The sequence below is a fragment of the Apis mellifera genome, linkage group LG1 (assembly GCF_003254395.2).
Source record: "Apis mellifera strain DH4 linkage group LG1, Amel_HAv3.1, whole genome shotgun sequence".
Taxonomy (NCBI): Eukaryota; Metazoa; Arthropoda; class Insecta; order Hymenoptera; family Apidae; genus Apis; species Apis mellifera.
Genome location: NC_037638.1, coordinates 27,264,068 through 27,276,306, shown reverse-complemented (window position 1 = coordinate 27,276,306; position 12,239 = coordinate 27,264,068). Strand labels below are relative to the sequence as shown.

The 12,239-nt window shown below is 45.8% G+C and overlaps 1 protein-coding gene across 5 annotated transcripts in view; it reads right to left on the bottom strand.

Annotated features, from left to right (window-relative positions):
- Positions 1-12,239, bottom strand: part of LOC410694 (transcription factor collier) — a 66,203-nt gene that overhangs the window by 36,082 nt on the left and 17,882 nt on the right. For all 5 annotated transcript variants that reach the window (XM_026443658.1, XM_006571728.3, XM_006571730.3 and 2 more), the window contains exons 5-6: positions 9,735-9,808; positions 9,072-9,140 (exon numbers count right to left, since the gene is read on the bottom strand). In XM_026443658.1, coding sequence (XP_026299443.1) covers positions 9,072-9,140; positions 9,735-9,808 — 143 coding nt within the window. The remainder of the gene's footprint in view (positions 1-9,071; positions 9,141-9,734; positions 9,809-12,239) is intronic.

Genomic DNA, 12,239 nt, shown 5'->3' with positions numbered 1-12,239 from the left:
GGGGAGCGAAGACACCAGGACTAAGAGCGCTTCCTTGTACTGTCACTCTGCTCCGCTCGAATCAATCGCATAAATCTTGACGCATCGATCGCCCCCTTTCGGTAACACGTTTCTCGCCAGCGAAAAATTCACTTGTCCCTGCTGCGCGACGACCGTCCCCAGAAAAATGGTAACGGCAAACCCTCGTAGCGCGGAGAAAAATATGGAAATATTTCGGGCAAATTTTGCCCGAGCCGAAAGCGTCGCTTCCCCCGAACGATATAGAAATAAAATTCGAAAAACCGATTCTTCTTTCTCCGTTCCAAAAAAAAAAAAGTTTAACCGTTCTGATCTTTGGAAAGTAGGCGCTCATATGCAGGTTCCGAGAATTTGGAGGATAAATTTGTCGAGGCGAATAAAAATGAAAAGAGAGAGAGGGAGGTTGGTCGGTCGGTTGATACGTGACGGATCGTTGTGCTCGAAAGGAAAAGAAAGAAAGGGGAAAAAGGAAGAGAAGAAAAAGAAGAAAAAGCGATGGAAAGATGGGGAGGGAGTGATCGCAACGATCGCGCTTACTATTTTGATCCCGGTGTGTTCGGGCAGGGTGTGGTGGTGGTGGGGGTACTGGTAGCCGCACGATCCCGACGAGATAGAGCAGTGGATCATCATTAACCGGATGGTCGCAAAACCACGGACGGCTGATTGACAGGCGCGCAAAGACTTCCCGTTTTTCCTAAACCTGCCTTTTAGTTCTCGGTACGGCCGAGAAACCCTTCCCCGGAGCCGGAGAGGACGATATACGTCGGCCGATGATGAAGGACGGGATGAAATGGTGGGAGGAGGGAAGGGTCGGCCCGAAGGGGGAGAAGGAGGGTGGTGGACGGGGTGCCAAAGAAAGAGGAGGGTGCCTCGCCAGTTCCTCGGAGCTGATGGACAGCCGAGAGGCGCCAAGCTATGCCAGCTATTCGCCTCTTATTTTATGCCGTCTCCTCCACGATTTACCTCACCGAGGTAAGCTTGTGTGTATATAAGGCGACGCGTGTGCGCGCGCTTTACTTCGTCTCTGAATTCCGCCGATAAATCCGCTCCAATTCTATCCCGAGACACGGGATATTTTTCACCCGCGTTCCAATCCTCCTCCCACCCCGTTCACTATCGGTATTTTCATTTTCACCGGAACGTAATTACGAAGAAAGTCGAGTTGATCGCGAATTGATCGCTCTTAACGCGAGCCCAAGACCGAACCGCTTTGTAATCGTCCAACCCTTCGACCACTTTCTGCGACCGCAGCGGAGGTCGCGCACTGATCGATGCCGAGGTTATCGCAAGCCGCACGACTCTTCCAATTCAACCCGCTGCTTCCCCCCCTGATCGATTTCTAAAATTATTCTTCCCATCGAAAATTTCCATCCGCGTATTCGACGAATTTTTATTTCGATTTTATCATCCCCGTCGAAGTAAGCCCAATGGTTAAAAAATTTTTTCGTTAAGAATTAAATTATGGAATTTTCGATAAGGGAGCAACATTATCGATTGCGGGATGCGAACTCAATTCATTCGAATAATTTCGGATGAAAAGAAGAAAGAAAGAAAAAAGAGGCAACCGGAGGATGATCCGTTTGTTGATTAATCGTAAGAGCATTGGGGGGATAATCGAATGCGGGGAGAGAGATTTCGACAATAAGATGACACGGTTTGTCCCATCGCGTTACGCGCGCGAGTTGAAAGCATTCGAGGCATTAGTGCGTGGCCGGTGTTTAGAGATGGCCCTACAAAGTAATTGAGTTGGCCACGCGACTCTTCGAGTGGATCCCCCTCCACCTCTTCTCCTCGTTCGTAAACCACCTGTTTTCAGCGGAACCCGCTCTCTTTATTCCCCTTTCCTTCCCTCCCCTCCCCCCCCCTCTTTCTCTTTGCATCTCTTTCCCTTTCCCGGCCCAGCCACGAGCGGTATTCATTGTACGAGTTTGACATACGGTCGGTGGGCGCCATCGTCCTCCACCAAGCCCTCGAAATAATAATGCACCACCACTCTTTTCTACTCTCGTTCTCTCGTTGTCATTCTACCATCCCCCGCGCGCATACGATCCTCTCCCCCCTCCCCCTCCCGTGATCTGTTTGTTCGTTTTCTTTATCGAGATAAATACGTCCTTCAGTGCGCTCGTGCGCTTCCCTTTAAATCCTATCATAACGATTCTATATTTGCTTACAGAGAGGAGGATCGTATGTATATACCTTCGATTAAGAAATTGGATAATCGAGCTAACCGTTTTCATTTACGATTTAGTATATCGTAATGATACGAGTAAAAAAAACGTTTTGTCATACGACAAAATTCGTAGGAGAAAGTGGTGTCGTGGTATCGTGAAATCTTGATGGAAGTAATAGAAGAGAGAGAGAGAGGGAGTGAGAGAGAGAGAATAGGATAAGAGATCGATCGGACGGAGCGAGAGGAGGAAGGTAAGGGAGGCAGCGTGGAGGACCGAATGCCATTTAGAGTCATCCACCGTGTCTCAATCTAGAGGCACCCTTCCAGCTATCGGCGAGCCGTGACGGTTGGCATCTGTTCTGCGGGCCGAGACCCCAACGAGGCTGGCAGAAGCAACGGCAGCATATAACGCTACGCAAAATGCCACGGGTCCCGTTCTCGACGCGTCTATGAACGCGCCACGTTCGAAATCAAGTTCGAATTCGCGACTATATGCGAATCCATCGAACTCTCAATCAACTCCTCTCCGAATTAATTGCTTCCTACCTTTCTTTCGATTCTACATCTTTCTTGCTAATCTCCGTTTACGATTATTCGAAGCAAGTTTAGACCAACGTTCGATAGATGGGATTTATCTTTTGGAATAATCTCTTTTATCCTAGACGCGGGAAATTTCGTTCGGTTTGGAGAGAAGAAGAGGGGAGGGGAGATGGAAATCTGCGATCGGTTTTGGCAACGTCGACGGCGGAGAAGAAAACTAGCGGGAGAGAGGACTAGAGGAAGAAAAAGGGAATGCCTCTGCCTTCTCGGAAGGTAGATCGATGGCGATTTTTCACTCACTTAGCTCGGCGCGCATCAATATGCATTAAGCTGATCGGTTCTCCCTATTGGCTTCTTCTCTTTAAGAGCGATAGGGAGGGAAAACGAAGGGAAAGAGAGACGGAGAAAGAGAGAGAGACAGAGAAAGGAGCAGAAACGGCGGAAAGAAGGTTATGCAAGAAGGAGTTCCCTCCCTTACTATACCCCTTTCTTCGACAACGCGGGGAGGGAATAAGAAACAAGCGCTGTGCGGGAAGCTGTTAAGATATTCTTCGAAAATAAGGATACCCTATCGGGGGTAATTCTCGGTAGGTAGAATAACCGTAAGGGAATCGAGCCGAACTCTCGGATACGACTAAGATTTCACGGCTCTACGACACTCTTGGGTACGTTTCGGTATCTGTCTAGCCTTCCTCCGTAGTCACACGAGAGAATATGCTCGCCACTTTTCGTACACGCGGTGAGCCAATCAGCGTCCACTTGTGTCAAGACTTTTCGCACAAGTTTTCCTTCGCTCCAGTATACTCGAGTATATCGGTTGTCCTTAAATATTATAACGATACCCTGTTATTTAAATTTTCGACACGTTTCACGCGATATAACGGAACGGATACGATAACGTATCGTCAATGTTTGTCTCTCGTAGAGCTAATTATTAGCGACGAGTATCAAGGATAATATTTTTGCGATAAAAATAAAAGTTTCTTCGATTTCGTTGAAGGATGATTCGATCAAGGTGGAAATATCTGTCGGAGTGACAAAATGCGTGAAATGATTCGCGTACGGGATTCGAAAACCGTTTCCACTGATACATAATGGATCGACAGGGGTTAGTTTAGCATAAGTTTTCCATTAGCGGACCGAATAGATCGAGATATCGATAATATCCAATATAGATTCCAGTCTTTCGCGAGCGAAGTGTGTGTTTTAGCCTCGTTTCTCCTCTCTCGTTCGAGCTTGGCAGAAGGGCCCTCCCCCCCCCTGCATATTTGTCGGCGAGAGAGAAGGTATATTCCGTAAATTTTTTGGTGATTCGACTAATTGGACGAATTTACGAGGGGGCCCAGTCCATTTTTGGCCCCGCAATACCTCTGTTTCCTTTTATCTTATCCACGATGGCCGAATCTCTCGGAATTTCTAAATTTCGAGCGGGGCAAGAAGGTAAGGCGGAATTGTAAATCAATCGCGTAAAGTTTTAATTGAACTTTGATTAATTCGATAAAAACTATTTTACCAGTTTACGTTTACGTACGAACGCGAAAGAAACGATACAGTTTTTGAGCGTGCAAAAAGAAAAATGAATAAATGAATAATTACGCAGATCGATTCTTGTTCACAATCTTCCGAATCGGCGAAACCAAAAAATAATTAACCGTGCGAATACAAGATTATTTATCCGTCGATTTCCCGCTCGAACGATCGGTCGTTCTTGTTTCTGTACGAGGAGCGTGCACGCGTACTCTTATCCATTTATTTTAGGGGGGCTATGGACGGAACGAAGGGTGTGATACCCCTCCAATGGGGGTCCCATATGCTTCGCGTACGGAACGACGTGTACCACCACCGAGTGTGTTTTGATTTCCTTAATAGTCAACGTCGGAAAATAGTACTTCTAGGAGCGGTGAAGCTGAAAAATGCCTGAATAATTCGTAACTCGATTCGTTTCACCCTTCGACGCACTCTTCTCCGGTGACGAGTTCGATTCCTTTCCTGATCGTTCGAAGGATTTTCAATCTGTACGAAATTTGGGAAGCGAAAGAAGGTAAATCTTAAATCTCTCTCTACCTTTCTCTCGTGTGAAAGAGAGATTTGACGAAACGATCGCGAAAGCAGGGGTCTTAATTAGCAAGGATCGATGAAACGCGTAAAAATTGAAAGGGGCGTTGCTGACGAGTAGCAGCGGGCGAGTGAGATTTCCCACTGGATCGTTTGATTCGACCAATGAATGGCAAGCCCATTTCGCCGTGCATCGCGTACGTCGTTCTCTTAATAAGTTTTTCCTTATCGATGTGTGTCATCTACGGGAGACCCGTCATTATCGTCCCTATCTCGGCTCATAGTTTTCATCATTTCCATCCAAAGAGTAGCGGTGCACGCGGTTACTTACTCGTTAGGTGGAACGTGGCATTAATGCGGCGTGGTCTAACAACATGTGTCGCCGATTGCACGCACTTTCACCTGATTAGCTTTTAACGGGACGTGAAAACGGTTTTCGGTTTCTTTTTTTTTCTTTTTCCTTTTTTTTTTTTTTTTTATATATGCGACATCTGACATGTACAAGCCGTGTTTCTTAATGCGATTGTCATATTAATTACTTGTTCCTACCTTTTATGTAAATTTATAGCTGCCATATCCAGGATACACACCCTTTTTTTATTCGATTGTATACCTCACGGCTATAAATATGTCGCCTTGTTATATCTATTCTTTTTTTTTTTAGTTTGGAATTAATTTTTCCACGATAAAAACAAGCATCGATTGATTAAATTTAAATCGAGTAAGTATCCATTATCGATGAACATGCTTAAAAAAAAAAATGTACGTAAATAAACAATGGATAAACGATTTCGATTTTAACGCGAAAGCTTGGAAGTTGGAAAGAATTCGAAAGCGATAATAACGGTCGCGCAGGAAATTCCGTGACCAACCCTTGATATCGAGTCCATACTGATGGAGATTTCGCAGCAAGGGTGCGAGACAACGTGGCACGATTCGGTCAAATTTGCATGCATTAACGCCACAAGCGCGGCTGATTGACAATCCGTGTGTCATTGTGACGTCAGTCAAATCGCCCGAGCATCCTCGACCAATCGCAATCAATTAAGGTAACGATTGATTGTTACGCGTCCCGACTCGACGAAGGGAATATCGCCCGAGCCCGTATTTATGCGGATGATAGACGCGCGCCATTGAAAATCACAATATCGGAATCGGCTAGGGACCGGCTTAAACCTTCGCGCGTTTAACGGATCCACCGTTTTTTAAACCATTTTTCCCCTACGCGGGGAAAAATACCTTCGTTCGTAACGAGTGGAGCGAGCTGTGAATTTGTTCTCGCGTTTCGAGGGCGAGCTAGAAAGGAAAACGGGTGGACGCGATCGTCCTCGCTCGCGCGTTGATCGCGGTATTAATCGGGCGCGGCGTTATATCCCGCGGTGAAAAATTGAACGGTGTCGTCCCCTCGAAGGGAAGGCCATACGTCGAGGAGAACGGAACGATGGCCGTCGCTCGGCCACCCGAAATGGAATCCGTCAAATTGACGAAGGGTATGGATAGAGAGAGAGAGGCGCGTCACGGCAGAACGGAGGAGGAAACGGTCGCGGCAAGCAGGGGAGGGGGAGGAGGGCACGCGAGGGCTCTATGATCGATGTCCCGAAATTAAGGGCTTCCGCCCGCCGAGCGAAATAAAGTTAACCAATCGGGGCGACGAATCGCTCGTCCGCCCGTTATTGGCCTCCGCTCTTCTCCCAGAGCTATACCCGTCCCGACGACCCGATGCCCGATTTTTTCTGCCCTGTCCCCTTGTTTTCCGCAGGGGGTGGTCGCAGGCATGCCGATTCCAATTCGAGGAGAAAGAGGCGCGGGGGCGGCGAGGCGCGCGCTGGATCCGGCCGCGGATCCGGGAGGGAGGGAGGGAGGATTTTCGTAATTATGGAACGGCGTTAGTCCCGAGGGATTCGTCGTCAGTCGACGGGAAAGCCCCTGGCCCCTGCGCCTCCACGGCCACGACAATGCCATTTTAATTATGCATGTTAATTGGTTTCCGAGTCCGGCGTAATACCGGCTTCTCCGCGACTATTCTCGCGGTGCATCTCTTCCTTCATCGAGACGCGCTATGCACCGATTCGCGATCCGATATTCCTTCGAGGTTCCATCTCGAGAAATTCCGTGGAACAATCAAAATCGAGAGATTTCGATCTTTCCACATCGTCCCATGTTCGATATATTCCTTCGTTTCTTCTTTGGAAGGATCGTTTTTCCCTTCGATCGTTTCCGCGAGGGAAAGTGATGAGGTGAAAAAAATGGCCACGCTTCGATGTGGAGGAACCGCTTTTGTTTTTTTTTTTTTTTTCTCCTTTTTTTTTTTTCCTTTTTTTTTTCTAGCCAGATATACACGATTGATGGGAGGGAGGGAGGGAGGGGCCGTGTTGTACTTTCTGCACAGCTGAGTGAGCATGTCACAATCGGCCAGGGCCGCCTCAATCAAAGTGGCATTGATACCCTTCGCCCGTTCTCTCGATCAGGCCCTCGCGCGCTCTCTCCATTGCGGTTTTGTTCGAGACCGAAAATCTATTACCCTACCAACCTATAGCGTACACATATTTTCCACTACACATACACTCCTCGCTTCTATTTAGGATGGAAACTAATTTTAATTTCTGATGAAAAATTATCGCTCGCAAGATAACTTTTTTTTCTCTCTTTTTATAATTAAAAGACGATATTCGCTCGTCTATACCCTCGTTTATATCGTTTCCAAGATACTTTCGAATTATTCGAATTATATATTAAATTTTTTTAAATTTAAAATATTTTCGATTTCGATTTTCCAAACTTTCCCCAAATCTCTGCTTAAAACGCGTAATTACACCGTTATATTATCCCTAAGGTCTAAGGTTGAATACGCGATAAACAGTAATGCTAACCGAATCTTCTAATTCCATGGATCGTTCATTTACTCTACGCCCAACACGATCTACCACAAACCGAGGTAAGAGACGTAGTTTAGGGTGGCGCTCGATGTGACACGCGACCGCAACGTGGTTGCATTTACATTATATCGCGGTTTATACGATGTTGCTTGGGTGCGTGCGTGCCGTGTATCGAGCCAACATTTTCGAGATTAATTTTTTTAATGCTTTCGTCGACGACCACGAGCCTTTTGCTCCACATTGAAAATTTATCGCGACACGGCTAACACACTGACATAATCCCTCTCCCTTCCGGTTATTTCGAAATAAAAACTCTTTGTCACTCTTCAATCGCGCTTTAATCGATTTACGTCGTATCTTCAGAAAGAAAACGCGTACAGAGAACGAGAGAAAGATCACCTGCTCCGCCCTGAATACGCCCTGAAAATAAAATTTCCCGGGCGTCAGTCTGTCTATTCTCGGCGAAGAATAAAATCCATTCTCTCAACGATCGTAAATAACGCCTATGGTTATAACGTTTGCGCTCAAATCCGGATTCGAGAAGGTCGCAACAAAAGGAAAAAATAGTTAGCTAGGCTTTTCCTGTCAACCCATACCCCCTCCTCCTCCCCCTTCCTCCTCCCAAAATAAGGACGAAAGCTCGGAGAGGAGAAGCTTCGACGAGAGGTTTGTATCGAGAGGTAGCCCGCAGGTTGAGCGCCCCTGAGCGCAAGATGTCCTCCTGAAGACTATCTCGGCCTTGGTCCCGCGGGAAACCTCTTCCTTCCTACCGTTCCTATCTCAGGACACTCTATAGCCTATTCAGATACCAGGCTCACCCTACTGCTCCCATGTTAGCCAGCTTGCGTGGAACAGACAGAGAGAGGGAGAAAGGGGAGGGGGAGAAGGCAAAGCGCGAGAGGGAGAAGGGAGGGAGGGAGAGGGAGAGAAAGAGCGCGCCTCTGTATTTCCAAGGACAAGCGAGACACGGTGTGGCGTACAACGAGCAGGAGAAGGTGTGCACGTGTATAAGTACGTGTGTTCGAGTGCTCTTACACCTTACAGCCTCGCCACACCTCGTAGGAAACGTATTTTGCAAGCCTAAATATCCTGGCTTCGCGCCGCTATCTCGTCCAGGTGGCTACCTAACCTTCGAGAACGAGTTATCGTGCTCCCTTATTTCGCAGATCGTTGGCAAGGACGATATAGCTGAAACTATGGGGTTGGCTAAACTGATATCCGCACCCATTGACGTTTCTTCGTACGATTCTACTGTATAACGCGATATAACACTCGTGTATGACGCTGGATGATATTCGAGGAACATACGCAACGATGCTCGAGGAGGAGGATTAAAATTGGTCGAGGGATAACTCGAGAGAAAGATTAGCGAGCATGCACGAAGACGAGAGAGCGGAAAAGAAATGACTCACCGGTCGATGATAACAGGATCGCTCGGGGTCTCGTTCCTGTTTCCGCAGCTCTTTTTATCGCAACACCGGCTGGAACAAAATTAGACGAGATCGATGAGAAATTAGTATGCACGGTTTTGAAAGATTTCTTGGGTCGAGGGGTTGCGCGTGGACGGGTCCAGTCGAGGGGGGGTCAGAAAGAGACTTGTGCCAGGTCTAAAAACTATCCGAACCCTTGGGACTTGGCGGCAAGTTCGGGGGTGGAGAGTCGTCAGCCCAAAGTCCCATGGGTCAATGAGTCAGCCACCCCCGGAGAATGATTGCATCCCCGTGCGTCTCGTTACGTTTATGGTTTGCCACCGCAAGGGTGGTTGCTTGCTTGCTCGCTCGCTCGCTCGCTCGCTCGCATGAACACCGGATATTTTTCCTCCTTGTCCATGCGTGTTTGCATTCGGTCCAAGTCTTATCGCTGAGCAGGGATCACGAGCCGCGCATTTCGCACACAAATCTCTGTAAAACCGTTGCTTCGTTTCGTAATAACGATAACAATCTCGCCTCGCGTATCGGAATTCGTCCGTTCAATCTCTTCTCGAAAATTGAAATTATTTCCAAAATTATCGTCGTGCGATCGATTCAGATCACGTTTAATTCTAATGTTAATGTTAGTAATGGAGAGAAACTCACCTGCACATCACTTCGTGAGTAAGAAGGACCCTACACATTTCAGGATTTTTATCTTGTCCCTCGTACATGATAGCCTGAAATAAAAGAAATAATTATTATATATGGGTGATCGGAGAGAACGCGTTGGAGAACTATCCGCGTACGGTTGTAAGTCGAGAAGGGGCCCCATTTTCCCCTGGAACGCCGTTAAGCCATGGTCGGCTTAAGCAAATCCGTTAAGCTTCCTTCACGACCTTCCGATTGATTTTTATTTAATGACAACGCGTCGTTATCTTGTATTCATACACTTATTACGGTCGGGGAACGAGATAAGGATTAGTCGCGGAATAATAAAGCGCGGGCGTTTTTGATCTCGAAAGAACGAGATTCTTTTTCGAGCCAAGATTCTTCGAACGGGACAATGTTTTTAATCAACGAAACCGTAAGAAACGATATAAAATTCGAAGAAAAATCGAAAACGAAATGAAAATTACTCGTTTACGCGATAAAAAAAAATTCGATATTGGAAATTTGAACGTAACGCATCGTTATCTACTCAACTGAAGGGATTCCGGTTATGAATGTGAAGAAAAATTCGAGCGATTCGTATTTTTCTCTAGACCTCACACGCGTAATCGTTAATCGTATCGCGAGATGTACGTGTAATTTATGCTCAAGTTGGCCGGTATTGCGCGTAACGACCTAAATTGCTAGAGTTTCCGAAGAAGCGATAAAATGTAAATACTTTGAAATACAGCGTCCTAGGGAATTGGTCGGGTTGACGTCGGTACTCGGGCCTTGAATAGCACGGAGAGGGGCAACGATATCAAATACATTTTGCCTGGGCGGTTAGGTGTGACTTTCGGAAACGGCATCAAATATTTATACGAACAAAATAACCGAATTGCAACGTAAACGAGGCGCGATGCTTGTGTACGCGGCGGAAGGTAAATCAGAGGAGGAGGAGGAGGAGGAGGATCCCCCCGTCGAAGCGGAGATAGAGGGGTAAAAATAAACACGGAAGGAAGGAAGGAAGGAAGGAAGAAAGAGGGAAACGGATAGAGGAGAGGCGAAAGAAGGAAAAGAGTACGGTACACGCGTTGTTCCTCGATAGAGGAGAACGAGAGGAAGTGTATAAAACGTTTCGTGCCCCTCAGCCGTTTCGACTTCTAATCGTTGGCCAGCATGCGATCTTATTTGTATCGTGAATAATTAATACGAGTATCCATCTCGTACGCATTAACCCCTGCTCTAAGACACGGAAATATTGTTATTGAGTTACTTAATCAACTAACTATACTCCTAAAATTTCGGTTCTATTAAAGAGAGCCGATATCTCGAACCGATACTCGTCGTGGTTAAATGTGTTCTTTGAATCGCGAAATAAATATAATTTGTTTAACCAATAATTACACATGTATATTTAAAATGATAATCGGTTATCGACGCGTCTAACACCAACTCGCAATAATTTTTGTTTGTACACGTATAACGATCATTCGCCGGGTCATGTACACCATCTGATACGACATTATTTGCCCGGTAATCATCGTCGTAGGTACGCGTTGTTGATTTTACGTATATCTATTCCACTTATGGACAATTTTCAGCAATTAGTTTTTACCGCATTGCTCGTTCTCGCGAACCACTCGATAACTTCTCGTTTTTCTTTCCTTTTTTTTTCTCTCCATTTCTATAGAATCGATCACGAATGTATCCAAATACTTTAGATCTTGTTGTTATCGTACTTCGATAACATTTTCCAAAGAAATTTCTATATTTATTTAATCATTTCGTCGTAATGCAATAATCGGTGTATAACATAAAACTTGTTAGTTAATTCCACCGGTAATCGAAATTTGATAGTATCGCGTTAATTAATATCCTAAACGAGATTGAAACGTAATTAGATCATTAACGATAGCTCGCCTATTTTAAACGCGCAAATTTCAAAATTAAAAAGATTAAAAATAACGAAGATTTCCGAAAAAAGGGGCTTCTTTTACTTTCGGCCGGCGTATGCGCGTTATCAGAGTATCTTAGAGAGAGAGATGACTCGTTCGAGCAGAGTTTGCAAGTAGTAATATCGTCAAATGTCGTCCTGGGGGTGCGACCAATCAACATCAGCCCCTTGGAGGCCTTTCTTCCGTTGCTTCAGCTCCCAATAGGAACGATTTGGTCCTCCCTGCCGCTCTCCAATTCCCACGGGAATTACTTACGAAGGACTAATAGCGATAACATGCTAGCACTGCTGGTTTTTAAATATATATACATATCACGACACAGATTCGTTCGATCGAAGAAGAGCAATCGTTTAATTATTTCTATCTTTTTTTAATTTACCAAATAATCTAACTAATAATCTCAACAATTATTGCTTCATTATTGTCGTGTTTAAAAGGTCGGAATTTGAAATAAAAAAAAAATGGAATGAAAGAAAATGCTCGAAAAAACGTTATTCACGACGAGTTGTTCTTCAAAGATGGCAGTAGAACGAGGAAGAAAAGAAACGGGAGGAGGATACGT